This window comes from Mirounga angustirostris, unplaced genomic scaffold, assembly GCF_029215605.1.
Source record: "Mirounga angustirostris isolate CCGP_5_RB_7025 unplaced genomic scaffold, mMirAng1.0.hap1 SCAF_10, whole genome shotgun sequence".
NCBI lineage: Eukaryota > Metazoa > Chordata > Mammalia > Carnivora > Phocidae > Mirounga > Mirounga angustirostris.
In genome coordinates, this window is record NW_026991718.1 from 31,561,941 (window position 1) to 31,580,527 (window position 18,587).

At 42.2% G+C, this 18,587-nt stretch overlaps 1 protein-coding gene, 1 long non-coding RNA gene and 1 other non-coding gene across 5 annotated transcripts in view; 2 read left to right on the forward strand and 1 right to left on the reverse strand.

Moving 5' to 3' along the window:
- The window catches only part of MAP4K3 (mitogen-activated protein kinase kinase kinase kinase 3), a 189,063-nt gene extending 185,494 nt beyond the window's left edge, over nt 1-3,569 (reverse strand). The window contains exon 1 of one of the 3 annotated variants that reach the window (XR_008506849.2): nt 3,189-3,569. Coding sequence is in view for 2 of the 3 variants with exons in the window: in XM_045884471.3 (XP_045740427.1) it covers nt 3,189-3,284 (96 nt within the window). In the remaining variant the exon portion in view is untranslated. The remainder of the gene's footprint in view (nt 1-3,188) is intronic. The other 2 variants (XM_045884471.3, XM_045884472.3) reach the window with 2 other exon arrangements.
- The window catches only part of LOC123851008 (uncharacterized), a 70,746-nt gene continuing 54,814 nt past the window's right edge, over nt 2,656-18,587 (forward strand). The window contains exon 1 of the long non-coding RNA XR_010405536.1: nt 2,656-2,948. This is a non-coding gene — a long non-coding RNA (uncharacterized LOC123851008). The remainder of the gene's footprint in view (nt 2,949-18,587) is intronic.
- On the forward strand, nt 14,949-15,023 carry LOC123852206 (small nucleolar RNA SNORD59). The gene has a single exon (XR_006792814.1). It is a non-coding gene; the product is annotated as a small nucleolar RNA SNORD59 (small nucleolar RNA).

Below are 18,587 nucleotides of genomic sequence, written 5' to 3' on the forward strand. Positions count from 1 at the left end.
TTCCATTTTTAGCACCTAAACACAAATTAAGGAGCAAATTATACATACTGGCTTTTGAAAACAAACCCTCTAATGCACTCCTCTCTAATCAACACAATTTGTATAAATAAGAAAAATCTAAAACAGCAGAACAAATACAAAAAAACCGTTATCTTTATACTCATGATTACAGACAAAAATACAAACAGCTTAAGCTTTGGGTTATTTAGCAAGCAGGGGGTATGATGCCAAAACCACATGGAGTTTCTCGGCTTTGGGCCCCTGGTATGGGAAGAGGCTGGCAGGCGGGGATCAGCATCTATTATCTGATGTCCATTTGGCAGACTCTACAAAAACAATGAGGCCTGGCTGCACAGCAGGAGTTAGGTATTCCAACTACTGCTTAAAGATCCACTCTAACACAGACTATGGCTACAACTCACATGCTGAACTAAAGGTGTGCCTTAATTTCTGCCCTGGAAATTCAGTCATACGTTATATGCCCATATCCTATCTTTATAGAAGCCGTAGTGCTATTGTTAAGAATGCAGTCTCTGGGCGCCTGGGTAGCTCAGCCAGTTAAGCCTCCGACTTCAGCATCAGGTCATGATCTCAGAGCCCTGGGACTGAGTCCACATGGGGCTCCCCTCTCAGCAGGGAGTCTGCTTGTTCCTCTTCCTCTCCACCTCCCCCTGCTCGTGGTCTCTCTCAAACAAATAAAATAAAATTTAAAAAGAATGCAGTCTCTAAAGGGTAAGGTTCAAATTGTGGCTTTGCCACTTACCAACTTTAGCAAGTTACTACAACTTCCTTGTGCCTCAATTTCCTCAAATGCAAAATGGAGTTAATAATAGCTCCTATTTCATGGAGTCGCTGTAAGGACTAAGTAAATGAATACATGGAAAAATCTTAGAGCAGTGCCTAGCAAATAATAAGCACTCCATAAATGTTAGTTCTCATTATTATTACTTTAAACAGATGACAAGAGTAATCGACTTACACCTGTATAGCACTTAGATGTACTTAGGAAATTACAGGCCTTAATTTTTTTTACTTTTTAATCATGTGGCTTAACTACCAGCTGTTTTTTCTAAATATAGTAAATACACAGCCAATTATTTTTGTAAAGAACTCGGAAAGAACTTACTATACACACTGCCACCTAGGATTTACACACTAGTAAAGTTTTAACTTTTCATCTGAATATAACTAGACTCCCCTAACACTTCTAATGTCCTTGGATCCATTCACTTCAACTTTCATAATCACCACCAATTCCAAAACACAGCAATGGTTATTCTTACCTGGACTACTGTAATGGCTGCCTAACTGTTCTTTCCCCTCCAATCTACACTGCAGTACAGTTAGATCTTTTTTTTTTTTTAAAGATTTTATTTATTTATTTGAGAGAGAGAATGAGACAGAGAGAGAGAGAGCATGAGATGGGGGAGGATCAGAGGGAGAAGCAGACTCCCTGCTGAGCAGGGAGCCCGATGCGGGACTTGATCCCGGGACTCCAGGATCATGACCTGAGCCAAAGGCAGTCGCCCAACCAACTGAGCCACCCAGGCGCCCACAGGTAGATCTTTTAAATCTAATTTTACTCCTCTACATAAAACCCTACAATGGCTCCCCATTGGCCTAAAGAAAAACCTGTCCTCCTCAAAGACCTAAGAGGCCTGTATGATCTAGGGCCATTCTCTTTCTCTGGCTGCTCAAGCCACTGAGGCCTTTCAAATCCTTACCGCTGTTCTTTGGGGCCTCACAGCCTTCACAGATTATGCTCCCTCTATCTGGCATAATCTTCTCTCCCCACTGCCTCTGACTCCCAAAAGGAGATCAGGTCCTCCTGTTACATGCTCTCATAACCCTAATCCTAATCCTCTTTTCTCCTGGGCAGCACAAAATAAAATTGCAGTAAGATAACCTAAGTGGTGTTTAGTGTTCCTCTTGCGCCCCCCAAAATATAAACTCCAAGTAAGACTCAGGAATATGTCTACCTTTTTTCCTGCTACAACCCAAGTGCTTAGATGTCCAGTACCTTATACTAATAGGTGTACACAAAACAGCCGTGTTATCTTATGGGAAAACCTGAGGAGACAAATGATGACAGACAGCAAATCATCCACAAAACAAGACTAATGCAGAATCCTGGCTGCACTGTGAGTCACCATCCGTGTTACACTCAAGTAAAAGCAAAAACCTACTGCTTAAACATGGGCAAAAAGTTTAGGTGTTAGAACGAAACTTTCCAAAGTAAAATTAAGTTTCTCTGTGCATCCTCAGATGTTACGTGAAACAGGAGGCGTTCCACCTCAGTCACCAGTAAGAAGATACACACTAAATCAAGACCGCTGCCACATTTGGCACTATCCGCTTCTTGGCAGTCTCTGCGAGGCCAAGAGTTGAGCCGGCCAGGGAAGAGTGATCTATCTCCCACATTTAGAAGGGGTCCCTCTACAACTGAATGCTGAACTACTAATGGACTTTGAATTCTAACCTCATCAAACCAGTACCTTTACTGAGTATTCTCAATTCACTTAAAAAAAAAAAAAGGCTGAATTGTATGTGTCACTGACAAAAGCAAGTTTAATGAGACAGAGGAGAAAACAAAGTTGCCTTTTCCTCCAAAACAGGAAAAAAAAATTACACTAACTAGATTTCTTTTCCAAACCAAAGTCATTATTCGGAAAATTAAAAGAAGATGGTACGCGGATGCTGAGAGGCGAAAGGCTGGGGGGCTGTGGGTGGAGGCTGCCCAGTGTCGTACCGACCGCCGGGCCCGGTGGGCAGCAGTGCCAAACCTACATCGGGCCGTGCCAGGTCCGTCTGACGGACACAGGTTTGACATACGCCAAACCCCCGCCGTCTGGTTCGTCGCACTGACCCTGCCCAATGCAACAAACAGCCAGACCCTCTCCGCGCGTCCAGCCCTTCCCGGGCACCGCGCGTCCGAGGGGCGCGCTCAGGTAAGGGCTCCGAGGTCTCGGGGTTACCCGTTCGGCCCTTTGTTCGCTCCAAGGCAGCGGAGCCCCGGGCGCCCGCTCCTCCTCCTCCTCCTCCTCCTCCCGCACAGCTCCCGGGCGCCCGCGTCTCCCGCGGAGGGGCAGCGCGGACGCGGGCGCCCAGACGGCGGCGGCGCCCCCCGCCCTCCCCGCGGCGGGTCCCGACCCCCGCGGCCTCGGCGGCGCACGGCCCCTCGCCCTCACCTTGTAGACGTCGCCGTAGGTGCCGCTGCCGATGCGCTGAATCAGCTCGAAGTCCTCCTGCGGATTCCGGCGGGACAGATCGAAGCCGGGGTTCATGGCGGGCCCCGGGTGCCCCCCGCCTCCCTCCCGGGCAGGGGAGGGGGGGCGCTCAGGGGGCCACACGGAGAGTGGGAGCCGCGGCCGGCTCCCCGCTCCCCCGGCGGTCACAATCACCCGGCTCCACGCTGCGGCCGCCGCCGCCGCTCCTCTCACGCCGCCGCCGCCGCCGCCCGGGCTAACCGTCCCCGCCCCCGCAGCCCGCCGGCCGCCGCCGCGCCGAACCCGGGTCACACCCACAAGGAGAGGAGAACGCTCGCAGCCCCTCGCTCGGGGTGCAACTCCAACATGGCTTCCGCCTTCGCCGCTCCTCCCCCTCCCCTTACTCCGGCTCCTCCACCCTCCTCCCCCTTTTCCCGGCTCCGGCCCGACTGCGCAGCCGCGATCCCGGAGGGAGAGCTCTTCGGCCCCGCGCGCGTGCGGCCCCGTGCGCGCTCCGGCTCCGCGCGCCTGCCGGGCGTGGGCGGGCGGTCCCGCAGCCCCGGACCCCGAACTGGCGCCGCGTTCCCGGGCCGCCGGCCCGCGCTTGAGAGCGGCCAAGCCTTGCTGGGAAGGCGTGACTGCCCCGGGGGCCGTAGGGGGGTCCAGGGGGTCTGGGGGTGAGGGGAGAAGGTAGCTCGTATTCGCTTCTGACTCCCCGAACGGCAAAGTTTGACGCTGCTGTATCACGTCCCAACCCTAAGCAGGCGGTATAGTTTTAATTTGCAAGACAGCCAGTGGCCCCAACTTATTTTTAGAAGCACCTACACATAGGACACAGCCGAGTACCAGAGACTTTTCTGGGACTGCGGGGAGGGGGTGGCCCTGAGGAAAGCCCCTGAGAAAAGCGAGCCGTGCTAGCTTTGATACCGGCCACTCGTGGCCCTTGGAGCTGGCCTGCCGGGGTGCAAAAGAGGGCAGGCCTGGAGGGCTACCAGGAGGCGTGTGGAGTGGGTAGGGCGTGGGAAGCTCTGGCGGGAAAAACACGCTGAGCGGCGCCCACCAGCCCGAGTGGAGGGCGTGGGAAGCAGGCAGAGTCTAGAACTGAGCAGTGATTGACCTCCAGAGACGCGGGATTATCAAAGACCCGGGCGGGGACAGTGCAAGCTGTGGAGCAACCTTGCAAAGGAGAGGTGGTGGAGGGTGGAGCGTGAACAAGATCCATCCTGCACCTGAGACGTAAACACATGATGTGGCGGAAGCTCTTTAGTTTACCTACCCAAAGCCCCACCCTGCGTGAGACCCAGATTGTGAGCATTACGTCCGATCTATGTGGACACCAGTCAACTGTTAATACCTGTCCAAGAAAACATGTGGAGGGTTAATTTTCTGTTCTCCATAAACTGCCCGCTAGGCATTTCCAAAAGCTTTAATCAAGTAGGTGATGTCCACTTGGACGATAGCACCTTGAGTTTTGCTTCAGAAATGCCTTCCTAATATCCACAGGCACCACACCTTCTGACCACTAGTGCTCCCTAATGCCTGGTGGCTCCTGAGAAACTAGGTCTTATCAAACTTAAGGATAAAATAAGTATAATCAAATAATAAGCAACTTATAGTTAACTGCTTTATACATTTTTATCTTTTCAATCCTTTTGCCTACAGTAAGATTGCATATTTATTAAGTTCTCAAAGAAGTTGTTTTTCTGAGTATCTATTGACTAGAAGATGTTGGAAAATGACCATCTCTTCGCCTATACGAGTAGCCTCCAGTTGTCTAATTTTGAATTAAAGCATCAGTAATATGTGCATATCACATAAATTACTGCCATGTGAGTGCTTATCACTGGATTTCTTCTAGCTAGATCTCACCTTAAGGCTCTGGTATCTTGAGAATTAAACTCCTGAATATAAATGTTATTCCGTTCCTGCTTTTGCCTGTTTAGGGCACTTGCTGGGGACCCAGACTGCAGGCCTTACTTGCCCACATTTGGAGAATTGTTTGGCCTCTTTAAACCAAACATGAGAATAATTAGTCCAGGATTCAGATAGCAGACCTAATAAACTATCCCAAATAGGAATGAGTTCTGCTCTTTCTCTGCCTTTTTAATTCTGGAAAGCCAAATTCTCAGCACTGTTTTGTTTGCTAGGATTATCATCTGTGCAGATAACTTTACATTTGCATCACTAATAGACTTCTTTCAAAGGGAAAAGACATTTCAGTAGGGCTCAAATGGTCTTTAAGGTTTTGTTTGTTCGATTTTGGCAGGACCAAGCTATTCCTTTTGAAAAAGGATTGATTTTCATGTAAGGGCCTGGTTTGCCATATGGGTTACAGCATAAATAAAAGGGCTTTTGCAATTAACTGCTCACAAAGAATAAAATATTTTGTTCTTTGTAATATATACATGCAGATGCCAAATCCGATGTCTTTGTTTCTCCTCTTCCAATGCTCCTCAACTTCGCTAGAAGTAACACTAATGATCACACTTCTTTGAATCCGAGAAATAGCTTCCCTCTTCTATGATTAGAAGCATCCTTAGAAGTCATCTAATCTTTTCAGTTCAAGAACTGCTTCTACAGCATCTCTCCTGAATTTATTGCTACTTGAATACCTTTCTTCCAAAAGCACTGCTTCCAAGAGCAACCCACCGCATTATGAGATAGTGCTAGTGAGTGATCGTAATAACAATAATAAAAACAATAGTAATATCTAACATCACCAAGTGCCTACAAGGTGCCAGGAACTGAGCCAAGTACTTTCCATGTGTTACCTCATTTAATTCTCACAACTTGATGACATAGGTATTATTATCATAATTTTTTGAGGTACAGGCAGATTAAGCTGGCTCAAAGTAAAAGAAAGCTGAAATTTGAACAGAGGTAAGACACAAAGGCCAGATACTTTTTTTTTTAAGATTTTTTAATTTATTTATTAGAGAGAGCGAGCGAGAGAGCACAAGGGGGGAGGGGCAGAGGGAGATGCAGGGAGCCTGCTGCAGAGCTCAATCCCAGGACCCTGAGATCATGACCTGAGCCCAAGGCATCCGCTTAACTGACTGAGCCACCCAGGTGCCCCAGAAGGCCAGACTCTTAACCCCTAATCTATATTCTGCTTTGTAGTATACTTTTTAAATTTTCTCTTATGCAGGGGTGCCTGGGTGGCTCAGTCGGTTAAGCATCTGCCTCCAGCTCAGGTCATGATCCCAGGGTACTGGGATCCAGCGCCACATTGGGCTCCCTGCTCAGTGGGGAGTCTGCTTCTCCTCTGCCCCTCCTCCCTGCTTGTGTGCTCTCTCTCCCTCTCTATCTCAAATAAATAAATAAAATCTTTTAAAAAAATAAAATTTCTCTTATGCTAAGCCAAAATCTGCCTCCTTGCCACGCATTTAGAGTCAACGATTGTTAGATTCTAACAGTATAGAATACAGAGAAGAAAACCACAGTGTCTGTCATCAGGGAGTTTACAGTCTCACAAAACTGTGAGAAGCACAGAAAAGGGGCAGGAAAGCAGACAGGAAGATACAGGGAGGTTGCTAAAGCTAAATCTTAAAGAATGTGTTGGAATTAGCCAGACAAATGAAGGGGAGGTTGTATACTCCAGGCTGGCCACGTAGCCCTAGCCCTTTAAAGCACCCACCCATGTAAGCATCACACTGTAGGGAGCGGGTAAAGGCTAAGATGGACAGTATATCCAGACCACCCTTCTCTTAGCCCATTCTTCATGGGTCTGTGGCTTAGGGTTTCTTTAGTCTCTGTACCAGCTCTCAGTTTTAGCCTCAGGACTTCTTGTCTAACCACCCATTGGATCCACTTTGGCTTACTGACTTCATAATCACCACTCACATTTCAGTATGCCAACAGCTCTGGGAAAGGAATACTGAGCAAGCCTTAGCTCAAAAAAGACCCTACAACCAGGCCATCCACCAGAGGAAGAGAATCAGACCCAGACATATGTGAAACAATAACAGAGTTCCAGGATGTTACACAGCCTAGCCTAGCACAGCTCTGAGCCAGGCTACATGGATTCATATCTCGTCTCTCTGTCCCCTACTGAACGACCTTAGGAAGTTATTTCAAAATGGGGCTCTTATGGAGTCAAAACTAAAATACGTGTAAAGGGATGCCTGGGTAGCTCAGGTGGTTAAGCATCCAACTCTTGGTTTCAGCTCAGGTCATGATCTCATGGGTTGTGGGATCAAGCCCTTTTGTCAGGCTCTGCCCTCAGCAGGAAGTCGGCTTGAGAATCTCTCCCTCTGCCCCTCCCCCTCTCCTGTTCTCTTTCCCTCTCTCTCAAATAAATAAATCTTTAAAAATAAATAAATAAAATACATGTTAAAGTCAGCAGTGCCTAGACCACAACAAGCCCACAAAGTATTAATTACTATTATTTTGAGTATATTTTAGAATTTTTTTTAACTTATTTTGGTGTAACTATTTTTTTAGTGTTATATTGGTTTTAGGTGTACAATATAGTGATTCAACCATTCCATACATCACTCGATGCTCATCACAAGTATACTCCTTACCCCATCACCTATTTAACCCAATCTCCCACCCCCCTATTTTAGAATGTTTTAAAGGGTGACAGTCATGGGGATGGGAATAGAGATATTATTTAGGAAACAAATGCAATAACATATATAAGAGAACCTGATTTAAGGCCAGGGATGCTGAGGACAGAGAAAAGAGAAAGAACACAAAGATCATTAGAAGGTGGAATTGAAGGTTTGGTGGGGTGAGGAAGAAGGCAAACAATGGGCAACATATAGACTTAGACAACGGGAAGGTCCCAAGAGGGTGATAGCATTTGCCATAGTAAGAGGTGTTAGGGTTATTTGGGGGAAGGTTTTAGCGTGGGTCAAAGCTGTTAAGGTTGAGATGCTCAACTAGAAATGTAAAATTAGTGACAAAAAATAGAGTTGAAACTTAGAAAAGATGTCAGGGCTAATTTTTAAATTTTGAGGGTCATAATTTAGGAATATTTATTATCTATTATGTGCCAAACACTATATTAGGTTCTAACAGTGCAACAGGGCATGGTCCCTGAATTCAAGTTGGGCTACAGACAACTTCTCAGATAATTCCCTTACAAGGAGATGAGTACTGAGGAGCAGGAAAGTAGAGCCAGAGGAGATACTAGGTGCTGCTTAGGCTAATAACTTGGCTCTTTTTCAAGCCAATATATATATTTTTAAAAATTTTTTAAAGATGTTTTATTTATTTATTTGAGAGGGAGAGAGCAAGAGTGAGAAAGAGCATGAGCAGGGGAGAGGGAGAAGCAGGCTTCCCGCCAAGGAGGGAGCCCGATTTGGGGCTCGATCCCAGAATCCTGGGATCACAACCCAAGCTGAAGGTAGACGACCAACCGACTGAGCCACCCAGGCGCCCCAAGCCAATATATATTTTTAAATTTTCTTTTAATATATATTTTTTAATCATGTATTCAACATTTATTTACAGGTAAGGTGGAGCTCTGCATGGGGAGTAGGTAGAGATGGATGTCCTCAGGTGTCAGCTTTCAGCTTTCCACACTGATATTATGTGCAATTCAGTTCTGCTCCCAGACTTGCATATGTCCCAGCACAGTGTTTCTCAATGGAGGTTTTATTAGCATTTTGGGTAGGACAATTCTTCCTTGTGTGGGACTGTCCTCTGTTTCAACACTGCTCCCAGCCACACTGACATCAACCACAAAAATAGCCACACATATTTCCAAATGCCTAGGGTTGGGCTGGGGTGGGGGATGGGAGTGACTGCATTGAGAATGTTTGCCTATCGTGTTCTGGAGAGAACTGTCACCCACACCAAACTATTTATCATAGTAGTCCTTTCTATCTCATACAGAATATTCCCTGAGACAAGTTCTGATATGTAAAATATCATCCCTCTTATTTCCAATGCTTGGCACCCGAGTGGGGGTTCATGGCCCTCTGTAGATGCACAACCAAGAGTCCACCTGCTCTTTTTCACATAGTTTCTGGGGTCACATAGGAGGGGACCAAATTCAGTCTTTGCAGGTTATGGAAGTCTTCACAGAGGAAGGATCCTCTAGACTGAGACTTAAAAAACAAGTAGAGAATTAGCCAAGCAAGAAAGTGTACTCCAGACAAAGGGTACAGTGGTTACATTCAAAGAAACGAAAGTAGTTCTGTTTAAGGAGAATAACAGATGAAGCTAGTGTGGTAAGCAGGGACTGGTCCATTAAGGAGCACATAAATTGTATTAAATAATTTGTATTTCTTCTTGAGAACAAAAGGGTGCTATTGGTAGATTTTCAGCACAGAAGTAGCATGATCTCATTTGTTCCTTAGAAATACTCTACCAGCTGCAGATGGAGAATGAATTGGAGTCAGGTGGCAGGACTGGAGATGAGTTGGGAGAATAGTTCAGAGGCCATTGTAGCAGTCCAGGTAGGAGAAAATGATGGTCTGAGTTAACATATGGCCTCAGCATCAACATTCAGTCATGTATTTGAATTGTGGGTTGAGATGAATTTTCATAGAGAAAATAAATGGAATAGGCAGAAAATGGGTTCCTAGAAACCCCCCAACATTTAGACCATGAACAAAGGCAGAGAATCTAGCAAAGGAGACTAGGAAGGTGGGATCCAATATGATATGTGGAAATGGAATGGTATGGGAGCCACAGGAGTGCACTACTTAGGACTTCCTTCAAGGAAGCATGTGCTGTAAGGAGTGTGAACCACTGACAGCCTCTAGCCTCCATGCCTTTGGGATCCATCACAGCATTCATGCAGAGGTCTCAGTCTCCCCAGAGGCTTCCAACCAATGACTGAGCACAGCCAGCCATTCCTGCCCAGTGCAATTTGCTCTAATGGGCAATCTTTGCTCTGGGGCACCGCCCTGGCATCCCTGAGCTAGTCTCAGAGCTTCCCTGCAGACTGAGGCTCTTCCTACCCAGTCCTTCTTCCTTCTTGCTCTCCTTTCACAAGTATTAAGTCAAGCATTGCCGTCTGAGAGTCTTCCTTCCTACTCTTTGTCCCTTTCCTCTTTATCCTTCACAGGTGCATCTTGCACTTCGAATTCGATTTTGCCATCTGCTGAACTAGTACAATTGATATCAATGCAGCAAAGGAGGGAATTTTAAGAGAGTGATCAAGCTGTGTTAAATGCCAGAGAGAGACTAAGGAGGAGGGAGACAGAAAATTTCATCAGATCTGTCATTATGGAGATCAGTGCTAATCTAACCATTGAAGTTCATAGTCCCTCTTCTGCTATTGTGTCTCCTCTTAGTTATATTCTCCCAGATCCTCTTCAACATCTCATCCAGACTATGAACTTATTTAATTTGTTAATATCTTTTTAAACTCTGGCACTAAGAAGTGAGTTCAGTATTCCAAATGCAGTCTGGTCAATGTTGACTATAGGGAGATTATAACTACCTTTTATTTGAACACTCTATTATAGCCTAAACTTTGATTCAGTTTTTTTATAGCCACAAAAAACTCAGGACCACTGTACTGCTCAACATCAGGGAATGCCATTCAGATTATATAATTCTCAAGTCCAACCTGGCCCCTGGGTCCTGATTTTAAAGATCTCCAAAAACCCATATTTGCTCCCCTCTGAATCAGATCATCAGAGGTGCTCTTGAACCCTCATTGTCATAAAATGCCAGAGAAAGAAACCTGGTCTCATGCATCCTACTGTAAAGTTCCTGCCTTGCCAACAGTTTATCAGACCAGATATCATCTTCTCATCACCAAGCCATATATAACAACACCATGAACAAAACAGGACACAGAGTACCTCTACCCAATATTGCTTCCAGGTGAGATCTTGCAAAGACAAACAAGTCAGACAAAAGCCTAGAACCTTGTTTAGATAGACAAGAACTTCCAATCTTCTTGAGAAGCCAGGATTTCAAAGGGGTGCTCTTTGGCTAGCACTGTAGGAAACTGATATCTTTTTAGACTTAGCTAATCCTCGAGGGGTGCAGGCTGTGTGAAAAATAGACAACAAAGTATCAAAGGATTACAAGGAAGTACAGGTGGAATACAGGCTGGGTAAGAGACTAAGAGATGCTGAGATAATCTTATTGATGAAACTCCTGATTATATTCATCTTTTATCACATGATAGATTAGAGCGTAGTGTTTGCCTGGTTCCCTTTTATATAATATCTAGCCTACAGTTCCCCTTAGATATCCCCAGTTAAACGGTGTTGCCAGTACCTTCGTTCCCAAATACAGTGAGGCCACTGTTGGACCAGATCTAGTTGGTCCAGAACAAATGTGGTTACATACACCCTGTTTCCAGAGTAGATTACTGCCCAGAGTATTATCCTGCTGGCCTTTTTAAAAAGAAGCTTTATTCTAGTTACTCTTACTCCCTTAGGAGGACTCCAACCCCTACCCCCAACAAAACCTGTAGTAAAGCAATCTGCTTAAAGATCTAAAAGTTCATCATTTTGGGAAAAAAAAAATCCTCTAATTTGGTTTAACCTGGACTGAAGGTTTGTTTTCTTGATCAAAACAAACAAAAAATAGAAATAAAAGCTCTGTTAAATAATTCAAATAACATGCCAGGAGTTTTCTATTATTCCTTACTCCCTGCTCATAGTTCAAGGTGATGTATAGATAACCCAAATCTCAAACTGACCCAGATCACTGCTCCAGGGGATGGATCCATTTGCTGGGTCTGGGCTCATAGCAAACCCCATTTAGTTTCAGAGGTAGACTTCAGTGATTCATCATCTTATATGACACCCAGTCCTTATTACATCTCGTGACCTCCTTAATGTCCATCACCCAGTTATCTCATCCCCCTACCCCCCCCATATGAACTTTAAATGCCAAAAAGTATAACACTCTTTAAGTTGCTGATGCCAATATTTAGGGTTTACCTCTCACTTAGGGTGAGCACTCTCCAGTCATTCCAAATAAATCCAAAACACCATGTCTGCAAATCTGAATGCAGTCTGTTTTCTGCTATGTGGTGCAAGTCTTTTAATTAGGCTCTCTGGCCCCATTCTCTTCCGCTTCTTATCATACTACACCTGGGCAATAAACATGTCTCTTAAAATGCCAACAGTAGAAATATGGAAGTCCTGAGGGAAAGCTAAATTTGGAATGAATGTGAGTTCACTTTGAAGCATGTTGGGTTTGAGGAGATGGAAGGGCCTTAAGGAGGGGACATCACAAGGACAGTCACAGATTTAGGAAGTGCAAAAGGGAATTACATCGTGATGTGTAAATGTGAGTCATAGAAATAGAGATGGTAGAATCATGGGATCTCCAAGAGAAAAGGCTGAGAGTGTAGAGCAGTGGTGAGCAACCTGTTTTTCTTTCTTCTTCTTCTTCTTCTTTTTTTTTTTAAAGACCATTTAGGGGCACCTGGGTGGCTCAGTGGGTTAAGCATCGGACTCTTGATTTTGGCTCAGGTCATGATCTCGGGGTCATGAGATCAAGCCCTGCAATGGGCCTGCTTGAGATTCTCTCTCTCTCCCTCTGCACACCCCTTCTAAAGAAAGAAAGAAAGAAAGAAAGAAAGAAAGAAAGAAAGAAAGAAAGAAAGAAAGAAAGAAAGAAAGAAAGAAAGAGAGAATAACTTAAAAGAAGGAGAAAATGTTTATGAACCTTATTTTTAAAACATTCAAAATGAAAATAGTGTTACTGACTTCAATAACAAGAACTTATGTTCTGGGGTGATTATTAAGATATGAATATCTGTTCTCCTCTCAGGCAGTGTTTTCTAGCCTGTCCTAGCTTGCTATATTTGTGATGTGGAGTTTAAGGTAAGGGGACTGTAGATAGGAGTGGAGAAGTGAGAAGAGAAGGGGGATAAGTTAGCCAGAAAGGAGCTAAGTCAACCTTTAAAGTGTTGGAAGAAAGGGAGAAGGGAGATGACCAAAAGCCCAATGAACTGGGTTCTAGAGAAAGAGTTTGGAAGTTATATGTGAGACTAGAGGAAATAGAATGGAACTCAAGGGGGGCTCTGTAACCATAAATGGGGTCCTCTGATGTTCTCTGAGAGCAATAAATGTAAATAAAGGTCGGAATACCTTTTTAAAATTACTGTGTTCCTGAGCAGAATCTGAGGTGTGTGGGAACCTCAGAACTTATTAGGGTTGCAAGAAGAATGCGAATGAGAAATTTGGCAATGGTTCTGAACTGCTAAAATGTTATTTGCTCATCCTAAGAAGTCATGACACAGAAACAGCTCTCAAATCTTTTATAACTTAATTTACATTGCTTTTTAGAGCTTCTGTATGTTTTCACATTTATATCTTATGTTACCTTTGGAATGATTCCTTAAATTATTATCATCCATAATTTACAGATGGGGAAATTGAAGCTTAGAGAAGTGAAAGCCAGAAACAGATCAGAATTAATGATTAGTTCCAGTCAATTGAACATCTACTGAGCCTTGCTTACAGAGATTCAGGTTGTGCTATATATTGGGGACATAAAAATGATGAAAATGTGCATGCCATCCTCAGCCATTATACCATTCTTTCTTTACTCTTTCCAGTTCTCTCAGAGAGGATTGATATCTCCTCTAAGCCTGGGCCAGGCTGGTTCATAACAAGATCCAACTCGGAGCATCACTGACACAAACAGCAAGTTTACAGGAAGAATCGATTCCAGGGCACTCTGACAGTTTCATGCATGTGATGTAGTAATCAGAATTGCAAGACAAGGAAGAGATGGGAACTCTTATACGCTACTGAGTGGAGATTAAATTGGTACAATTACATTGGAAGGCAATTTGGCAAAATCTATGAAAACATAAGATGTCCTTATCTTACAATCTAACAATTCCACTTCGCTATATATATCCAAGAAACTCTCCCTCAAATGCATAAGGACACATGTAAATGATTATTCAGTGAAGCATCATGTATAACAGGAAAATAATTGGAAACAACCTAAATGTTCATCAACCTGAGAGTGGTTAAGTAAATTGTTGTATGATCACACAGCAGAATACTATATAGTTAAAATACATGAACTAGAACTGGAGCTATAATATGCATCAATCTCAAAAAAATAGACTAGTGAACATAAGAAAGTAGAAGAGATACATAAAGCATGCTATCGTTTATATTAACTTTAGACCCATGAAACAATAGTACATATTTCTATGTGTGATAAACATTTTAAAATATTCACAGTAATAGTAACTCCTAAATTCAGGATAGTTGTTACCTCTGCTGAAGAAGAAGGATAATGACAAGAGTATGCAGAAGACTTTAGCCAAATATGGCAAATATGGCAAAAAGTAAATATTTGACAAAATCTGGTTGGAAAGGCGAGTTCATATTATTTTCTATATCCTGTATGCTTGAAATATTTCTTTTTTTTTTTTTTTAAGATTTTATTTATTTATTTGACAGAGAGAGAGCGAGAGCAGGAACACAAGCAGGGGGAGTGGGAGAGGGAGAAGCAGGCTTCCCGCTGAGCAGGGAGCCCGATGTGGGACTCGATCCCAGGACCCTGGGATCATGACCTGAGCCGAAGGCAGACGCTTAACGACTGAGCCACCCAGGCGCCCCTGAAATATTTCATTTAAAAGTGTATAGGGGCCTTCAACCCTGGAATTCTGGGATTTTCTTTTCTTTGTGCAGAAATTTCTTTTTTTTTTCTTTTTCTCATGTTGAAATTCCATCCATTTTTTCATATTTAATTCAAGTCTCACTACCTTATTGAGAATTTCTGTGACAATCTTGTCAGTCTATACTATGCTTTATAAAGTTCTATAGGTCTATAAAATTCTCTTGTATTCTATGATGATTTTATCAAAATGACTTTCATTCTTCTGAGTATGCTTAAGCCACATATTAGATACTGAGAAAGAGTAGAAAAAGAATAAAATTCTCTTGTACACTATGTTTGTATGACCAGAATTCTTTCATGTTGTTGTTTAAATATATATTGCCTTGCATTAATATTTGGCTTTATTGTACACAAACCTTGTTTCTCCAATTATATTGTAAGAGCCTTAAGAGCAGGGACAATGTCTTGAACTTTTAAAATTCTTCCCCAGTGCCCAGTGGAGCCTAATCAAATACTTAGTAATGAAAAGTGATACATAAACCAATAATTATTACCCTTCCTACAAAACCTTTCTATAGAAAATTGAAAATACTAGTTGGAGCTACATTTGCTTTTATTTTCCCAGAGAGAGAATAGTAATGAGCTATGAAATGACCAAAACTCAGGCAGCAGAAGGAAAAAAAAGAAATAACGGGTTTGTATATTACACATTCTGGATAATCAACTCTTGAATGATTAAGTGTGGAAAATCTCTTATGACTAAAAGCAGATTTTAAAAATTTGTTTTATGACTATGGACTTGTTTTATAGATCATTTCCAGTGTCCAGATGATCCCAGGCCAAACTTACAAATTATTTTGGAAAGACATTTCCTCTTCCGATATGCTACATAGCCACACAAAAAACACCTTGTTATCATTCTGCCTTCATTCCAATATTTATTGGGCTACACATGGGAATGGTGGTCCAGGGAAACCAAAACACAAAAGGTGTTCCACCTGTGGAATCAAAAAAGGGTTTTGGAGAAAAACAAATTACTTTGAGTCTAATTTACCCTTAGTACCTCTTGTAAAAAGTGTTTGGTACTTGAGGCAACCAGGTTGCTTGAAACCTCTGAGTAAAAGGTTGGTCTACATTAGTCCAGGATTAAAGCTAAAGAGCACAGGGAATGGTGAGAGGTCTGGACTACATTGTCTCTCCTCAGAACCAAAAGTTGGGTATTGAGGCATGAGATAAATTGAAGAATCAGTACAGCTACTTTTAGTAAAAGCAGCAGCTGCTAGGTCAAGACTACTACCACGTTGTGTCTGAGGAGTTTCCTATGAAACTTAGTACTATTTTATTAAACCAAGCCACTATTTTGTGGTTCTTTGGCCTAAGGACTCTAACACTAAATATAGTTCTCTAAATTAAAACTTACCTACATCTGTATATACGACTGCATTTTTAATGCCACAGTATACCTCAGGGAATTATGTTTCTTCTTACCCTCCTCTATCTCTATGTCATTTGTATCGGAGTGAAGACAACTAAAGGCACAAAAATATCTTGCAGTTTGGTAAGAGATCATATATTCCCTCATTTTCACTTATTTGTAAATGTTAATGTTGAAGCAAAACCCTGAAGCAAAGTGGCCAGAGTATTCCTATAGTAATGAGGAGCCTTATCATTGGTCTCGCAATTTTACCTTTCCCTAAATAAAGTGAAGTAAGAATATAATGCTATTATATAGATAATATATATATTTAATAGACTGGGTTTTCAAAGTTCCCTAACGGATAAGTGTTTGTAACTTAGAATTAATTTCCCATGGAAATACTGTGATTATGGTTAGATTTAAAACCTAATATATTGGTAGGTGTGAGAGGATAGTTGATTAAGAAATTGTATCTCATTTTCTTGTCTATAAACTTACCATAGGAAAAGGAGAAGTCTTTTTCCCTCCTCCAATCTAGAGGGAGGGTTAAGATGGTGATTTTCTAAAGTCTCAGGGAGGCAGAAAACACAACTATCTGGCAGGGGAAGGGTTCCAAAAAAAAAAAAAAAAAAAAGGGAAATGGCTTGGCTTCAGGAGAATTTGGATCTGTTGAACCCAGAAGGAGTGAGAACCAGACAAGAGTCAGTTTCCATAATGGTAAGGATCTATGTCTATTCCCAGATAACACATCAGAATGGTATGCACCTTTGATGAGGATGTCAGCAAGGATATCTTGTCTCAGAAGTAGTAAATTAATTTATGCTAAGCTGAAATAAGTCAAGGGTACATATTATGAACTCTAGGGTTACTATTAAGAGAATAGTAAAATTATGTATAAAATTATGTATAGTAATGCATAAATAGAAGAGAGCATAGTAATTTTTAAAATTAGTTAATGAAATCAAAGGAAGGCAAGAACGAAGATAAAAAGGACCAAGTAACCAGTAAGATAAATAGAAAACAAACAGTAAGGTGCTAGCTATGAATCCAAATATATCATTAATTACCATAAATATAAATGGCATAATTTTCCATTAAAAACCAAAGATTTCCATACTGATTTTAAATATATGGGGCGCCTGGGTGGCTCAGTCAGTTAAGCATCTGACTCTTGATTTTGGCTCAGGTCATGATGTCAGGGTTGTGAGATGAGGCTCTGTGCTCAGCGGGGAGTCTGCTTGAGATTCTGTCACTCTCCTTCTGCCTGCCCCACCCCTGCTCATGCATGCACATGTGTGTGTATGCACTCCATCTTTCTCTCTAAAATAAATATAAATCTTTTAAAAATATATATATATTTAATAATGTAATATTATAATAAATATATATGTGGTTTTTCAAAAGATATAAAAGTTACAATCTAAAATAATACCACAGAAGTCCCTGAGGGCTGAGAGTGTGCTATGCCCCTTCAGACTAGCTGCTTCCATTAGATTTCCATGGTCATAGTCCCAGTTTGAAGCTGTAGTGCCTCTGGATGAGGGTAGTGCTGGGCTATGGACTTTTCACAGAGAGAGGTCAGGGACAGGGTCAGTATTATGGGCATGTGTGTATCTTCCCAAGTTCTCTTACAGTCCCTGCTGGGACTCCCCGACTTATTTTGGTTGGTTCCTACTGCTACTTCTTTTACGAAATAGACTTTGTAGAACTGATTAGATCACCTTGTTTATTTAATGTGAGTTTGTGCCTTTTTTATCTCAATCTTCCGAAATAGGTATATTGGGGAAAAAAGCAGTCTAATAAAATCCTAGACAGAGGAAAAGTAAACAAACAAACAAACAAATAAATAAAATAACACCACAGAAAAGTTAAAGGTAAAAGAAAGAAAGACATTTTATGCAAACACTAACCCAAAGTAAGCCGATATATCTATACAACAATAGAAAAAGTAGACTTTAAGGAAAGAAGCATTATTAAAAATAAAATGTGATATTTCACAATAATAAAAATATTAGCCTATCAGGAAGATGTAACAATTCTAATTTTGTATACAACTAACAACAAACTATAAAATCTATAAAACAAAGGAATTGCAGAAACTGCAAAGAATAATAGATAAATCTATAATCACAGCAGGAGGCCTTAATACATCTGTCAGTGTCTGAAAGAATAAGGAGGCAAAAATTAATAAAGGTACACAACATTTAAACAACATGATTAACAAAGTTGACACAATTGACGCACATGGAATATTTCATGCAACAACTGCAGAATTCACTTTTGTCTCATGTGGGGAGTGAATATTTACTAAAAGTGACAATAACTTGGCCATAAAGCAAGCCTCACCATATATCAAAACATTGAAATTATACAGAGTATGTTCTTTGAGCAGAGGGGAATTCAGCTAACAGTCAACAATTTTTTAAAAAGTACAAATTTCCCAAACA